A 16,391-nucleotide genomic window follows, 5' to 3' on the forward strand; every position below is an offset into this window, starting at 1 on the left:
GCTAGCGGGACTGGCCTAAGGGATTTTAAAGGGGTTTTAATTACTTTTAATTTGACATATTTAAATATTTCGTTTTAATTAAATTTTAATTAGGTATAATATGTATAATATGTTAGTATTTTATCCAATTGTCAGCCGCCCTGAGTCCGCAAGGAGAAGGGCGGGATATAAATGTAATTAATAAATAAATAAATAAATAGGCCTCCTTTTTTAGATTCTCATCTTACCCTTGATGGCTCTTATATCTACTTTTAAGTTTTTTAGTTAATATAATTCATATGGCTTATATATTTTATCTTTTTAACAGTTTAAATCTCTCATAATTTTTCCCCTCATCCGCTTTGCTGACTGACGACTGCAACAGAGAAGAAGGGAGTTACTTACTCGAGCCTTTTGAACCGCTCGAAACCTGCAGCCACGTATCGGCAGCCATTCTGCAGTTCGCTCAGCTCCGTGACGCGATGACCCCCTCGGGGCGTGTAGATGCTCCTAATGGCCACGGGGGCTTGGATGGTGCTGGTCACCTCATTCAAAAATGCATCAAAGGTCAGGAACCGGCGCTGGCTCACCACAAATTTCCGGCCAAGGAAAAAGGGGTCCCCGTTGCGAAAGACCACCACATTCTTGGCAAGGGGTGCCACTGCCACAGTCGCCGAGACCATCTCTCCTGGGCTGCAGACCCCAGGCTGCTTATCTGAGGAAGCCCCCTGGCAGAGGGCAGAGGGGCACCTTGGGGGCTTCTGCAGCCGAAAAGCACCACTCTTCTGAGCGTGTCAGGCTGCCTGCTAAGAGGAGAACTATGCCGTTTCCATGGTACCAGTTCAACAAGGAAAGAGAGAGGGAGTGCCCTCCGTTTGGTGAAAGACTTGGGTGTGTCTGTGGCAGAAACACCTCTTTTGTGGAGGTGTGCACAGCCTCTTTCTAGAATGAGAGCAGGACACCCGTCAACAGGCGCACAACTCGCATTTCTTTCAGAGTCCCGGAGGCAGGGATGCCAGCTCCTCTAACCACGAGATCAGAGGTCATGCCGTAATGAAGATGGGACTACAAAGACAATCACATGCTCCTCTCTACTCTTCTGCCTCAGCTCCATCCAGTGCACATGCTGGGGCTTAGGCCAGGGTTGCCCCAATCAAGGGAAACTTCTTTGGTGAAAAATGTAATAAACCCCTCAACCCAGAGTGGAGCATTTTCCGCTGTCAGTGGACTTTTCACATCCCACCCGGGCACGATGAATGGCCTTATGCCCCTCTTCAGATGCCGCCACCAGGGTGGAAATGCAAGAGCTACAAAAGGACTCTGAGGTTGTGGTGAGCAGCTCACGTCAAATGCAAATCTGTTTTGCAGATATTGTGAAACAGACAAGTGGATTCGGAAGGAAATAAAAACGATCAGTATAACAAAGCAACAGGTCCCGACCGTTCAACATATTCATTGCAGTTCCTGCAATTTCCCAAATCCCCTTAAAAAACTAAAGATTATGAGACTGACTAGTCCTGCCAGAGAAGTTATTACTCCTGGCTCTGATGCTAGTTCCATTTGAAGAGCTTCTCTTTTTAAATGCACGGCTATCTTTTGTTGAACTAATGTAACCCACCCTGAGGATCTTTGGCTAAAAATCACACTACAATATTGCTACTGTCTTAATTTAGAGCAGGGGTCCTCAACCTTGGCCACTTTAAGACTTGTGGACTTCAACTCCCAGAATTCCTCAGCCAGCAATATTGCTACTGTCTTAATTTAGAGCAGGGGTCCTCAACCTTGGCCACTTTAAGACTTGTGGACTTCAACTCCCAGAATTCCCCTCAGCAAAACTGCAACTTTCTAACAAGCAAAGTCAACAGACGAAGCTGGATTTCCTCAACAACCACCTGATTCAATAACTGCAGGGACTAACTTAACCAGGCTTAAAATCAGGCTTGACTCGTTTAACAACGGTCTTGCTTAACAACGGGACTGACCCCAATTGTGATGGTAAGTTGAGAAATACTTGTAATGCCTCTAGCAGGTTCATGCTGCCTACCACAGTTGAAAAATGCGGCGTACTGCCTAATTTTACAGTCACAGGCCAAAATTTCATAATAATTTAATAACAGCATCCAAATTTCAAAAAACAAGCCAACAAAGCAGCAAAAAACAACCGCACAGTGAAGACTTTAAGAATAATCCAACAGTCAGTAGCCACAAAAAGCAGATGCAAAGAAAAAAAAAGGTTCCACCTACAATACAACACCCGGGAATAATATTCCAGGAACTGAAAGCTTTCGGGTCAAAGCTGCTCTAACGCACCTGACAGGGGAACAAGGCGCCACGCAGGCCACGGCTTTCACTTGATAGCTTTGCAAATACTGTGAAAACTGACATTCTGTCACTGCTCCACCAAAAGTGCCCCACAGGAACTTCTGCAAGTGCAATTCCAAAGTCTGCCGACCTTGGAAAGCTTTTGCAGTCTCCACTTTTCACAGCTACTTTCGTAAGTCTCAACGGTGACTTCAGGATGCGGCCTCTCCAAGGAAACACGGCGGACGCCTTGCCTGCAGCCACGTGCTTCCTTTCCGGAGGCAGCAGGAGAAGGTGTGAGCTTCCAGTTCAGGGAGAAGAGATCACAGGTGCCCTCCCGCTGAGCTCTCAAGCTGGGTTCCCCAATCTCTGTTTCAGGATCAAATACTATGAGGGATGAGAGTAATAAAAAGGAAACGAAAGGAATGAAAGTAGACGAAATCTACATCAACTGTTGCAGCTATCCTAATAAAATGATACGAATCCCTGTATTCCAAAGAGACCATAAACCCTTTCCTTCATAGTTTTAACCCCTGTCCAATGCATCTACTAGCACAGTTCTGAATTTTAAAGACGCACGCTCTTCCGTACCCCGAGGGAATCCTGCCAAGGCCACCTGCTTTTGCCCAAGCCCGGGACAATGCTGAACTACCTCTCCTCCCCATTGGCACCTGTCAGCTTACAGAAGAAGCGGTGATCACAGAACTGTGCCAGACCAGCCGGCATTTGGGTTATGGCTGCTCCCCAAGACAAAAGGCCGGCAAGCGACCCAAAGGCAGCATCCTTACGTTCTTACGGCTGGCAATTGCCTGCTGCAGCCAGAGCAGTTCCATGGCCAGGTGCTTGCGGTAGTTCTGCAGACCAGGCATCCCTCTGGGCATTTCTGGTGCTTTGGGGAAATGAGACTCTGGAGAAGAAAAGAACGAAGCAGTCAGAAACAGGATTCCCTCTCTCAAGCCGGGCAAGGCAACCATCTTATTTATACACACACACACACACACACACACAATGTTGCTTCTGTAAAGTTGTTAGGAAGAAGATTGATGCTATCCAGGGACTTGGATGAACAGATGTAGTAACCACCTGCCCCATTTACCAAAGTCCAGGGTTCCTCCAGCACCTATCTTACCTTGGCTCATCCGGGGAGACTCCGTCCCCAGAATTGTGCTGCTCCAGTCAGATGAGGCACTGCTGGGCTCCCCTTCCTCGTTCTCTCCTGGCAGGCTGCAGACGTTCCCAGGGCGAGCATCCACAGCTTGCTCCAGACTCTGTCCTACCTTCTCGATCTTGGGTTCAGCTGCCACCTCAGCCAGAAGTCGGTTTGGAAACTGCATCTCAAAATCACACGTTTGTTTAGACTGTAACATCTCTTGATGATATTGTGCGTCCTGTTTTTGTGGCTTGTCAACTTTAACTTCTTCTCTGTTGAATTCCTTTATTGATTTCTGGGCAGACTATAAATAAAATATAAAAATAAAGTTCATTAATATAAAACAAAACAATAATAAAAAATAATAAAAAAAATTACCTTTAAAAAAGGAACGATCATTATTTACAGAGCAAGATACTTTCTAGTTGAATGTGCAGGTCTGTGTTGCACAGAGCATTGCACATCCTATTACACATCAAACAAACATTTATATGATATACAAATGGATATACCGAATGCCACCAGACTGTTAGTTTTGTAACAACAAACACGCATGAAGTTCATCTCTATGTGGAGGAAACATACTTGCAAAGCAGAAGGAAAAATTGCATTTATTAATTCCTAATTGAGGGGTAAGTGTAAGTCAAGCTGCGGGCATGTGCGTGCTGGCCCGCTGCTCATATGGCCCAGTTCCCCTCTGCCCCCCCCCCTCCGCTGGGCCACCAAGCTGCACAGGTTGCTGATCGAGATGGTTTTCTTGCTTAAGGTAGAAACAGAACTCACTTCTGGTTTCTAGCTGATGTCTTAACCACTAGGCCTTTAATTCCCCTCTGGAGGAATTCAACAAACAAGGATCGATACTGCCGCTTTTGCTAAGAGCTGAACCTATCAACAGTTATACCTTTGAGAGAAACTCCGGTCTTGGGAAGAGATGGCCAGTCCACTGGACCCAATCCAAGTCCCCTTCAATTTCCTTGACGATGCTCTCATACTTACTCCTTAGGCTTTGAAGCCTTTTCCTGGTCAAATAGCCCCTGGCAACAGCCTAAAAGGGAACAAATGGTTAAAAGCACAATCACAGCTGGACAGAAGTGACCGATGCTGGCATAGAACCAGGCAGCACAGACCGAGTTTCTCCAGTAATGCAGGATTTGATAGGTAGAGGTTTAACAGGTGATTTTTCTCCCTTACATCTTGTTCGTCCAGCCGCCATTTGACAGGGGGGTGAGGGCGGCGCTTACTTGTGCCCCATCCCAATTCCCAGGCCCAATTCTTAAACACTGAAGGCGAGGAAGGAAGACCAGGGGAGCCCAGAACCCTTTTATTACATTTATCTGAACCTTTTAACCTCTCGCCCTTTCTACTACAAGCAGTCCTCGACTTACAATCACAGCTGAGCCCCAAATCTCCGTTGCTAAGCAAGTCAACGAGTTCTGCCCCGTTTTACAACTTTTCCTGCCATCCTTGTTAAGTGAATCACTGCAGTTGTTAAACTCGTAGTAAGACGGCTGTTATGTGGGGGGAAAAAACACCACTTCGCTGGTCAGAAGGTCGCCAAGTGGGGATCACGTGATCACCTTAGTTGCCAAGCGACCGGATTTTCGTCACGTGACCATGCCGCCGTAAGTGCGAAAAACGGTCCTAAGTCGCTTTTTCAGTGCTGTTGCACCTTCGAACGGTCACTAAACGAATGGTTGTTGAGTCGAGGACTGCCTGTGACTCTTCCCCAGATTTCCCTCTCCAGGGCGAAGCGGGGGAGGGCAGGAGGCCCCCCGAGCCAAGGGCAGCCCCGAGGCCCCTTCCCAGCCGCTTTCCGCCCCGCGTTCCTCCCTCTGGACGCCTCCGGCCGGGACTTCTGCCCACCCACCCCCGTCTCCGCCCCTCAGCCGAGCCGCCAGCCGCCTACCTGCAGCCGCGCCGCCGCCGCCGCCGCCTCCCGCATCCTCCGGCCAGCCTCGGCAACCGCGTCCTCTGGTGACGTCAGCGAAGGGCGACTCGCGCCACGCCCCCCTCCTCCCCCTACACGGCCGGCGGCTCGGTCCGTTTTCCAGCTGCGCAGAGTTCCAGGTCCCATCATTCCCATCGGGGGGTCCACACAAAGATTGTCTGCCCGATCCCCACTCTGATTGGCCAGGTTCTTCGGGCTAAAATGGGGGCGCTCGAGGGACCGATCCTCTCAGCCAGGTGTGCGACGCCCACTTCCGGTCTCCGCTCGGCTGCATATGACGTCGTCACTCCGCGACGCTCGGCGGCTCTAAAATGGGTGGATTTCAACTGCCAGAATTCCCCCAAGCAACGCTCCAACGCCGGCCGAGCCTTATCGTTCCTCCCCCTCCCACCACCACCACCACCGTCGAGAACCCGAGCCCATAAAAGCAGAGAAAGGATCAAACGCCGCTGCTAAAGCTTTAGACGACAACGGAGGGGAACTATGGTTCCTTTATGACTTCTGGACTTCAACTCCCAGAATTCCTAATCCAGCATGGCTGTCTTAGAAATTTTGGAAGTTGATGTCTATCATGGTTGGCTCAAGAATTCTGGGAGTTGAAGTCCACAAGTCATGAAAGGATCATAGTTTCCCACCCATTCTACAAGGAAGTCTCAGAATGAGCAGCACCCTCCTGGTTCAATAAAACTATAAAAGTAACCAAAAACAGAGTGTAATTTCAAACGTGTTTTTTCTTTTATGTAAGTGATTCAGGTCGTGGCTTAACACTCTCAGCACCACATTGATGGCTCACAGAGTCTGCATTTGGGAGGGAACTCAAGTTAGCGCAGGGCTCTTCTCTCTGGAATTGCTTACAAAGGAAAAAATGCCCCCAATTCCAGCAACAGAAGAAGCCTTCTGGAAATAGGCTAGTCGATCCAAGTAGTTTTCAGGATGGAATTCCCCACTTCCCCCTGCTGAGCAGAAGGTCTCTCCATCTCTCTGGTTTTGTGGTGGCTCCAAAGGGGCTTTCCTGATTTGAGAGCCTGTGACAGGCAAACCAAGCAGCTCGGCCTGCTTCTTCTTCTGCACGTCCCCAGCCAGGGAGACTGGAGGTGATGGGGGAGTGCAGGGATAGATCATGTTCTCAGGAACCCTCTCAGCACAAAGGTTCCCCAGTCGCTTTCACTTTCGATGCTGTCAGAATTCATCTGTTCACAGCTGTAGATCCAAGTGGAAAAGGAGGAACATAAAAGGATTATCATGAATAATGGGGGCTTTTTCCAAACTCTCCCCAAAGCAATTGTCCCACCCCTAATATACTAACTGTATTCTTAGGAAAGAATAATATATAGCTCTCAGACTAATGCCATGTGCAGAGCAGGCACAGGATGCAGGAGATCAAACTCGTGCAGCCTTACAAAAACAAAACTATTTAAAATGAGAGGTGCCCAGCTCACATAGCAGGAGGAGCGAGAACAAAGGGCCGCCATTGGTGTTACGTCTGCTGCTCATCACAAATTTCCGGAGAGGTTTGTCCATTATGGAACCTGGAGCGACACTGCAAGGGGAAGGAAACCAGAAGCCTCCTTCTCTTGCCACACCTAAGCAAAAGAGGGTCTCTCAGCTCGACTCGGGGCTCCAATGTGGAGGATCAGCATCCTGGCCGGTCCCTCTCCTTTGCCTTCCTTGCTTCTCTTTCTGTTTGGTAGCCATGCAGAACAGGCTCTTGTCCCTTGAGCTTTCTGCCTCCTGCTTGCGTGTCTCTGCCTCTTTCCATCTGGCAGCCCCTAATCTTTCAACAAACACAATTCAGATGCAGTTGCCTGCCAGACATCCTTGTGGGACATCCTTCTCGAGGCCTATTCAGAAGGGCCACAAGGGGGCCGGCCTGGCCCTTCCGGATGCCTTTTCTAGGTGTTGGGTGCTTCTTCCACATCAGGATTTTCAGCCAGGTGAAGCTTTTGTCTAAGGTGAAGGGTTAAGAAATGAGTAGTAGGAGTAGGAGAACAGCCGTTTCTCCTGGCCCTTTCTCCGAAATTCTATAGCCTGGATAGACCAGCTGCCTTCCTGAAGTTTTGGACTTCAGCTCCCATCGGTCTCAGTCCAAATGACCAACAGCAAGGAATCCTGGCTAATCATGATGCAAAATTGCATCTCAGGGGGAGAAAAAAGCCAAGATGGCAGCCACAACCTCCCACCCCTTTTTTACAGACGCAATACATGTAAACAAAAAGCCAAGGCTTCAATCGTGCAGCTGCAGTCCTTGTCTCGACTAATGTTTCTCAATCTTGGAACTTTAAGATGGATGCACTTCTAGCTGGGGAATTCTGGGAGTTGAAGTCCACCATCTTAAAGTTGCCAAGATTGAGAAATGATGATCTTGACTTTTATAGCCCCCATCCACCCAGGGACATCTCTGCCATTGGTTCATCCTACAAAACATAATATTGTTATGAACGTCAGCCATGCTGACTTAGTTTAGATTGCAGCTCTGAACTGAATCTGCAGCATGTAACATTAACATTGAGGAACCTGGAAGTGTACATCCACACCCACACCGTCTACTTCTTCTCTGAAACAGCACCCCATTCACATCCCTTTTCCTCTCCTCCCCCCCCCCCCCCCCCCCCCTTTCCCCCCCCCCCCCCCCCCCCCCGGATCAATTTGACAGGAAAACCACATTGGGCCCTACAAAAAGGATACATGGAATTGCTGAGTTCTTCCAGCTGCAAAAACAAATGAAAAAAGCAAAAAAAAAAAGCATTGTGAACATATGCAAGAGCACAGCCCTCCCTCCAGCCTCGCCTGCTGTGTCCCCACCACCACCATTTCACCCCGAGCTGCTGGATCCATGCAACAGGGAACCCAACTTTATGTTTTGGTGGGTTGTGTTCTTCCTAAATGACAAAATACCAAGCCCACTTCAGTCTAGGGATGTGATGGAAGGGAGCGAGGAGGTGGGTCCCCAGGAGGGAGGTTGCATCCCAGAGGAAGAGGCACCTCAGCCCGGATATCCTGTGTGAGAGAAAGAGGGTGAAGACAGCCCCTCCCTAAGAGTTCTCAGATTACATGGTAGATGCAGATAGCAGAGTCCCGAGTCTGGCAAGATTGATGTCAAGTCCAAAACCCAGAACGACATGTGGCAGTTCTCCCAGGCTCTTTATTGCTTCACGCCTGTGGACGGAATCTTGCCAGACTGAGGACTCTGCAAGCCATCGACATCTACCAAATGCTCTGGGAATGGTTAGGGAGGGGCTGTCTTCACCCTCTTTCTCTCACACAGGATATCTGGACTGCCTCTTCCTCCTCTGGAATGCACCCCCTCCATCCTGGGAATCCACCTTCTGGGGATCCACCTCCTCACAATCACAGGTGGATCTCTTCTGATGCTTTTGCCCCACTCCCATTCCTGCTGCAGGCTATCTGGTTGTTGTCATGGCTGCATCTGGTTGCCCTGTCTGCCAAGGTCATTTCCCCATCCCATTACATCTCATCAGGGGACAGGACTTTTTGGAGAAATTCTCCACCTACATGTTATCCCAAGGCTCCAAGGCATCTTACTCCTCTGGAATACATCCCTCCCTCCCTCCTGGGCATCCTGCTCACTACATCCCATCACAAGACTGGATTTTGGACAAAACCAGCTTATAAATCACCACCAATTTAATAGCTCAGAGAGGGCACGTACAGGACCCAGTGGGAAGCGGTGGGGCTACTTCCCCCCAGAGGTGTTGCTGATGGGGTTTCCTAGGTTGCTTGGTTCTCTCCAGGCTGGAGAGGAGCGTGCCAGGAAACGCTCATCAAAACAAGACACTCCCAATCCTCCCTCCTATCCAGGACACTTCAAATTGCTCTCCCCATCAAGCCCAGCAGTCATCGTGAACCGTGCAACTTATTTTAATCCCCAGCTGAAGAAAGGAGGAGGACGAGAAAGGGGGGAGTCCTTTGAAGAAGAGAAGAAGGCAATTGCTTGGGACACTCACGTTGGTCAGCAGCTGGTCCAGATTCCTGTCAGCCACAGTTTTCTTCTGATCTTCCACAAGTTCCTCCACGTAGACATCCAGGCCGAAGTGCAGGCGGGCAAGTTTCTCCTGCATCTCCCGGACGTGCTCCAGCTGCTCAAAAGAACATTCTCTGCCTGCAGGCCCAGACCAGGACAGGGGAGCAGAGACAAGGTGAGCCAAACAGGGGGGAAAAAAGAAAAGATTTACTCTGCGGGCCTTAGCAAAAAAGGAATTAATGGCGGCAGCAGCGGCAGCATTGATTAATGTTTCCAGCAACTAGAAGTTTCTTTGATTAATGTTTCTGCTCCTGGAAAAAACAAAGAAAGCTCTGTACAGCCTGGTAAGAGAACTGGTTCAAAACCTGTTGACTTGAACTATAGTTACTTGTAATCTTCTCCACGCCTCATTATAATGTAAAACCTCCTGAATATGATGATGCGCGTTAACAAAATCATACTAATGATATTATGGAATGCTATGAGGATATTACATCCTATATACTAAAGACATGTGTGCTACATCAGAGATGTGTCAAATGATGCTAACCAATGAAAGAACTCGTTCCAGACCCAATAGGTTTGAACTGTATATAAAGTGATTTTCTATTTTCTAAGCTGCTCCTCTCCTCTCTTGGGTGAGGTGCCTCTCCTTACTTGTGTACATAATTAAGACATTTTAATCTACTTTTCTAGCTTGGGTTCTATTTGGGCAAGGTGCACTGGGCTAACGGATCTGCCGGTGTTTATGGCTAACGGCATGATACTCCTAACCAACTCAACAATCATCTCCAGACCAGGCATGGTGTGATAAACAGATCATTATAATTTCTTCCAAATCAAAAGCATCACAGTTGGTAAAAACTCAAACTATATCCATTATTGAAATCCTTACAACAGTGATTCTCAGCCTTGGCAGCTTGAAGATGCGTGGATTTTAACTCTCTGAATTCCCTGCCAGCATGATTGCCGAGAGTTGGAAATGCTGCCTTAGAAGCCCAAAACCAATGAATCAAAGGAACATAAACCTTGCACTTAACTGAAATTTCACACACACACCCCATAAGTGGAGCTTATGTACATTCCATATATAATTAATCCATACATTAAGTTGCTAAGCAAAGCTTCTCTGCCACATCTTCTGGGGAAAATCTAATGAGCTGATACTGGGACAATTTTTCTATCCCTGACAAGTGTGAGGAATGTTAATTGTTGCAGCAAGAGAATTATTAGAAAGACAGGACAACCCTCCTCCATGTAGAAAAGCGGGTTGACGACGGAGCCCTTTGAGACAGAAATGCTTCTAGCCAAGGATGTGGGCAGCGGTGGCCAGGGACTGACAAGCAGATGCAAGATTCAACATAAGAGAGAGGCTTTTTCGTCAAAAAGCGCAGAGTAAAAATTATGGTGTCATGAATAAATGAAATCCTAATAAAAATGGATTAATAGGTTGCTCAAGAAACCTCTTTCATGGAAGTAGGGCTAAGTTAAGGAAAGGATTATCCAGAGATTAGTGATAACCCAGGATCTGAACTCGCCCCAACTCTCTCTGCCCAGCGTAATACAGTCTAGAGATATCCCAGCATTAAAGAGGTTACCGAAAGCTTGAAGCTTCCCTGAGTGGAAATCATTCAGCAGGTTAAGGAGACCCCCTTCCATCTCATACACATCAGAGACGTCGGTCAGGAACGAATGCTGCAGGGGGGTGCCCACCACGGACCCCGCATTGCCCCCAAGCTGTGGGACTCGTGGCGCCTCCTTGCTTGCTCTGCAACGGAAAACAAGGAGAGGTGAACAATGGCAGGAAACCAGCCAGCCTCCAAGAGAAAGGCAGGCTCTCCCACAGGATCGGCCAAGCGTCCGGCCGGCCAGCACAGCAGCTCTCCTCCCCTGCAGAGAAAGCTTTGGCATTGCCTGGAGGGCGATCTGCAAGCACTGGCATTTTGGCAGCCCTTTAAATATCCTCTGATGGGGTGCTTTGTACTGCTGGCTGAGCCTCTTCTTCCCACCCGCTCTCCCGCAACCCTGCCCCATCGATGCGGCGGTCCCTCCACATACTTACGTACCTGCATTTGCACAAACCTAGGCTTAGCTGGTTATAACTCTGAATAGTTTTTTGTGACTTACGGTTAACTGCACTGTACAAACTCAGAAAGGAAGCTAGCTTGATAACCACAAGCTGTGTGAAGAGGGCTGGACCCGACCAGCCCTATTTCTTTTACTGAATTGTGGTTGTACAACGCAAGGAGGATGTGAAAGAACTACCTTAACTGAGCTGAGGGGCCCATCAAAGACCCTTGACTCAAACCCACCACCACAGGATGAGATTTCTAACCGCGGATCGCTCAATGAGATCCAAAGCAAACTATGTCTAAGCCAAGAACTCAGGCGTCGGTCACAAAACCGTTTAAAAAGCGAATAGAGCTCCTCCGGGTATCGCAAACACTTTTGTGAGAAGGATACATGTGGGCTCAGCTCTCTGTTTAATAAATAAAGTCTCCTCAAGGTGGTCTCCTTATCAGCATGACTGTGAAGTTTTCTTAGCGGCAGGACAGGAGCCGTTTTTTATTGGTTTCTCAGAGGTTTTTGTCACAACTCTGAAGTTTCATCCCAGCTCTGATTCTGCTACGTTTCTCAGATTCCCGCCACAGGCTGCCCCCAGTAGAAATATTTCTAATACTGCTTCTTATTATTGCTTTTTTAATAGCCAGATGCTTTTTCCTGTTGCCTTTTGTTATAATTTTCATTTCATTTCCCAGGGTTGGTTCAAATGCTTTATGATGCTCTGAGACAGTTTCTGACAAGGGCTGGAGCGGCAACCGAAAATAAACGAATCTTCCACCCATGTGAGGCTCAGATTCCACCTGCCCTACCTGAAAGTCTGCCAGCCCTGCCCGAGCACCTGGCCTGGCCTGGCCTGGCGCCCTTAGGCCTTGCCCTCAGAGGCCCGCTCTGCCCCGTCCTCCTGCTGACCTCTTAAACTTGGCTCTTGGCCTCGGAGATGGGAGGTGTGGCGTCCCCAGCGAGAAAGAGGCACTCTTGCTGGCCGGAACAGGCAGCTTGCGCAGCGCACTTGCAGGGCCCGGCTGGCCCAGGTGAGCCTTGGGGCTCTTCTTCTTCCTCTCCTCCATCGTGGGGCCTCCCTCTCAACCACCCCACCTGCAAGAGAAGAGCAAGCTGTCATGGTTCCGACAGATGAAACTCTTCAAAAGAACTTCGAGGCATTGTTTACCTTAAAGGATCTTTATTTTGAGTAGCATAACATCAGCACTGGCATAATCGAAGCCAAAAACTGAATTCCCCTCCCCTGAGCACATAGTATCAAAGCACAATTCCCTCCTCCAATGAACAGTCATAAATCACATTCCCCAATTAGCTTGAAGCCTGGGCTTCCTCTCCAGTTCTGCAGCCCACCAATTCGTTATCAGCTCTGGTTACAATAACCTTGTTTCTCACGCTAGGTTCAGTGTTGCTATGTCTAGCTGGACTCTCGTTCACATCCCCTCTCCCAGCATCATCTAACTTATTTATTGATTTATTAAATTTATATGCAGCCCATCTCATTGAAGGAAGCCTTAAGACTGGTTCCAGCCACCTCCCTTTATAGAATTTTATGGGAGGGGGCGTGTGGCGAACATGGCTGGGAGAGTTTGCATGGCAGGTGAAATAGGTTCTTTACCTCCGTCCTGCCCGCCTCCTTCGACCTGCTCATTTCTCCAGGGCAGCAGGACACCTAAATCTGGGACAGGGGCTCTTTCTCACCAGCGACAGCCAGGATTTGGATACAGTGGTTCAGGTTTTGGGTCACACAGGATGGAATTTGTAGTACCAACATTGACTTTGTAGTATTGTTGTACTTGCTAACTTAGTTATTTTGAATTTTCATTTGACTTATTTTTCTCTCCTTTTAAATGATATTAATGGTTTGATTGATAACGTCTAACATTCCTAAACTTCAAGATAAAAAACTGTCTTTATTGCCCAGATCAGAATAGGATGGGGTGTCTGGAGTTTGTCTGGTTTCTCTCCGGTATATCTGGTTTCTCTCTCTCTGTGAACTCCAAACAAATTTATGACTTTTTTTCCTTTTACATCTTAAATTTTACACACCCGCAAATTTCGTCAGACCTCATTTAAATGGACATACATGTTGTCACATGTATGTGTTTAACTCTATGTAACTGATTTACTATGCAAAAGAAGGGTTACTTTTGCCCTGTCCAATCAACTTTTCTCTTGCATTTTCTTTGATTAAAAAAAAAAAGGGACCGAAAGCTGATCTCGGGGTTCCCTCTTAGAATGAGAGGAATCCGTTTTAGTCAGAGCGTTCAAATTGTAATAAAAGGATCTTCCTGCCTCGATCTGTTTCCTTGGAGAGCATGCAGGAGCCTCGGAAGCCGCGCCTGGCTAACGGGCTCACACAGCCCGTTTCGTCCCCGAAAGAGAGCGGGCCCGGGGGGGGGGGAGACCGTTCCGGGTGGGCGCGAGCCCTCCTGCCCTTAACCTCTTTCGCAGCCTCGCGTCCCACCTGAACCTTCCCGGACTTCCCCAGTTGGTCCCCCGTTCTTTTCCTTTCTCTTGCCGCTTTGGAAAGGCCCGGAGGAATCCACGGGCGGCGCCCCCCCCAATGTAGAAGTGGAACCCGCGGGGCTCCCTGCCTGCCTGCCTGCCCGCCGAGACCGCCCAGCTGCTTCCCGAGCCGGCGGCCCTACCCGACCGGGCGTCCGGAGCTCCGAGGGAGCGAGGCCCCGTCCGCGGAAGGAGTGCCGAGCCTCCAAGCGCCCGCCTTTCGCGGCGCCGGGTCGGGGTCAAGCCGCTCCCGCTTCGGGGAGACCAGCGACCCCGTCAGGGGAGACCCGCAGCCCCGCCGGCTTCCCCAGCGGCGCACGACCCTCCCGGCCGCTTCTGCCCCTCCAGCCGCATCGCCCGGCCGTCCGAGACGCGGAGCCCGGCCTCCCTGCTGTCCTCCGCCCGGCGACTCCGCCGCGTCCGGGGCGCGTTGGTCGGGCGAGGGCAGCGCAGCCGGGGACGCCGGCTCGGCCTCGGCAGGCAGGGCGCGGGCGGAGGGGAGCGGAGGGCTGAGGCTCTCCGGCCGGCGGGGCGTCTGGAGCGGAGGAAGCCCTCCCCGCCCTCCGCCCCGGAATAACAAAGGGAACCTCTCCGGCGCCGAGCCTGGGGCTCCCTCGGCGAGCCGGCGCCTCTCCCTCGCCAGGGGCCGCCGCGAGCGCCGCAGGCTGGGCTGGGGCCGGACGCCCCGCCCCTCCCGCCCGAGCCCTTCGAGCCTCGCCGCGGGAGCGCCCAGTCGGAGCCGATCGGCCCGGGCGTCCCGGCGGCTCTGGTGGGCTCCGGCGATCCCCGGGCAGCTGGCGGGCCGCGACGTCCCGAGACCGGCGCGGAGGTGCGCGGCGCGCAAGAGGCTCCGGCGGTGGGATCCAGGGCCGGCCGCGCCTCTGCTCCGCCCTCCGCGGCCGAAGGCTTGAAGGGGCGCCGCTCGCCTCTTGCGATTGGCACAAGGCGCGCTTCTCATCCCTGGCAGCTCTAAGATGGGTGGACTCCAACTCCCAGAATCCCCCAGTCGGCAAAAGCCTGGCATGCAGAATGATGGGTCGCCATCTGGTCTGGTCTAATCAGATGACAGCAAGGCTGCTGTAATTCTGTCGCCTTAAGTAGATATCCCTGACCTGCCTTCTTCTTCTTCTTGTGCCATATCCGTTATTGGACGTTGGCGATCCTGTTTCTATCAGCAGCCACAGGAAAAGTGCTGCTGAGTTTTGTCCAAACCAGTCCCTTAGATTTTGAAGCCATGATGTTCTTCTTCTGCCTGACACCAAACTGACAGGAGTAGCCAAACACTCCAGAAGACAAACTCAAGATCCAAAAAGATCTTGAGAAATTTGAACAATGGACCCTATCCAACAAAATTTCAATGTGGAGAAAAGCAAAGTTTTACATTTAGTCAGGAAAAACCAAAGGTATAAGTACAGATTGGGTGAGACCTGGCTCAAAAATAGTAACTGTGAGGGACCTTGGAGTCCTAGTGGACGATCACTTGACTATGAGCCAGCATTGTGCAGCAGCAACCAAAAAAGCTAATACAATCCTGGGTTGTATAAACAGAAACATAGAATCAAGATCACGTGAAGTATTAGTACCACTTTATAAAACCCTAGTAAGGCCACACCTGGAATACTGCAGCCATGTTTGGTCACCATATCACAAAAAAGATGTTGAGAGTTTGGAAAAAATTCAGAGAAGAGCAATTAAGATGATCAAAGGCCTGGAGGCTAAAACATACGAAGAACGGCTGCAGGACTTGGGTTTGGCTAGTCTAAAGAAAAGAAGAAATAAGGGAGACATGATAGCAGTATTCCAGTATTTGAGAGGTTGCCACAAAGAAGAGGGGGTCAAATTATTCTCCAAAGCACCAGAGGGAAGGACGAAAAACAATGGTTGGAAACTGGCCAAAGAGAGAAGCAACCTGGAATTAAGGAGAAAGTTCCTAATAGTGAGGACAATTAACCAGTGGAACAGCTTGCCTCCAGCAATCGTGGGCGCTCCATCACCAAAGATTTTTAAGAAGAGACTAAACAGTCACTTGTCTGAGATGGTATAGGTTCTCCTGCTTGAGCAGGGGGCTGGACTAGAAGACCTCCAAGGTCCCTTCCAGCTCTATTCTATTCTAACATATGTTGTGTTGGCTGAAAATCTTCCTGAGCTTTTCAGATATTTCTGCACCGTATGGAATAACATTGCTTCATTTGCTGTTTTCCTCTTTGTCTGTTATGCAGGTGCTCCTGCTGGCTCCTTTTCTGGATCTGATGAAGGCCCAGTTGGAATAGCTACAAGTTTTGGGGGTTTCCTTGATGAGTTTTAGTTCTTTTCTTTCCCCTCTTTACTGGTAGGCAAACTTTCAAGCCAGCGGTGCTGGGTTCTGATCACTCCCATTTTGTGCTCACCACCCACTTGGACCTCTCCATCCCTTCTCATTTTTCAATACGCTGCTGCCATCTTTCTTTCAGTCACGTCTATCC

The 16,391-nt window shown here is 49.6% G+C and overlaps 3 protein-coding genes across 3 annotated transcripts in view; all 3 read right to left on the reverse strand.

The window, feature by feature from the left end:
- DCDC2B (doublecortin domain containing 2B) overlaps positions 1-799 on the reverse strand; it is a 13,071-nt gene extending 12,272 nt beyond the window's left edge. Inside the window, exon 1 of the mRNA XM_015811640.1 lies at positions 385-799. Within this exon, the coding sequence (XP_015667126.1) occupies positions 385-662 (278 nt within the window). The 5' untranslated portion in view covers positions 663-799. The remainder of the gene's footprint in view (positions 1-384) is intronic.
- A 1,289-nt stretch (positions 800-2,088) lies between these two features.
- Positions 2,089-5,372, reverse strand: IQCC (IQ motif containing C). Its single transcript, XM_015811624.1, has 5 exons — positions 5,337-5,372; positions 4,332-4,475; positions 3,410-3,734; positions 3,069-3,187; positions 2,089-2,667 (listed from the first exon to the last, which is right to left on the reverse strand). Exons 1-5 carry the CDS (start codon positions 5,370-5,372, stop codon positions 2,629-2,631), a joined length of 663 nt encoding a protein of 220 aa, XP_015667110.1. The 3' UTR covers positions 2,089-2,628.
- Positions 5,373-6,109: 737 nt separating this feature from the next.
- Positions 6,110-12,491, reverse strand: CCDC28B (coiled-coil domain containing 28B). Its single transcript, XM_015811641.2, has 5 exons — positions 12,334-12,491; positions 10,959-11,128; positions 9,344-9,498; positions 8,064-8,086; positions 6,110-7,325 (listed from the first exon to the last, which is right to left on the reverse strand). The coding sequence occupies exons 1-5, from the start codon at positions 12,489-12,491 to the stop codon at positions 7,271-7,273; spliced, it is 561 nt and encodes a 186-aa protein (XP_015667127.1). The 3' UTR covers positions 6,110-7,270.
- Between the last annotated feature and the right edge of the window lie 3,900 nt (positions 12,492-16,391).

Source organism: Protobothrops mucrosquamatus, unplaced genomic scaffold (assembly GCF_001527695.2).
Source record: "Protobothrops mucrosquamatus isolate PMUCROS unplaced genomic scaffold, P.Mucros_1.0 scaffold46, whole genome shotgun sequence".
Classification (NCBI taxonomy): domain Eukaryota; kingdom Metazoa; phylum Chordata; class Lepidosauria; order Squamata; family Viperidae; genus Protobothrops; species Protobothrops mucrosquamatus.

What these genes read in the sequence shown, in the direction of transcription:
- IQCC (XM_015811624.1), bottom strand. Translation starts at nt 5,372, where the DNA reads ATGCGGGAGGCGGCGGCGGCGGCGGCGCGGCTGCAG. An exon ending in CGGCGGCGGCGCGGCTGCAG is followed by an intron (nt 4,476 to 5,336) that starts GTAGGCGGCTGG and finishes GTTCCCTTTTAG; the next exon opens with GCTGTTGCCAGGGGCTATTT. An exon ending in GTCTCCCCGGATGAGCCAAG is followed by an intron (nt 3,188 to 3,409) that starts GTAAGATAGGTG and finishes TTTCTTCTCCAG; the next exon opens with AGTCTCATTTCCCCAAAGCA.
- CCDC28B (XM_015811641.2), bottom strand. Translation starts at nt 12,491, where the DNA reads ATGGAGGAGAGGAAGAAGAAGAGCCCCAAGGCTCACCTGGGCCAGCCG. An exon ending in CCAAGAGCCAAGTTTAAGAG is followed by an intron (nt 11,129 to 12,333) that starts GTCAGCAGGAGG and finishes TTTCCGTTGCAG; the next exon opens with AGCAAGCAAGGAGGCGCCAC. An exon ending in GAAGAACTCAGCAATTCCAT is followed by an intron (nt 7,326 to 8,063) that starts GTATCCTTTTTG and finishes CCTTCACCTTAG; the next exon opens with ACAAAAGCTTCACCTGGCTG.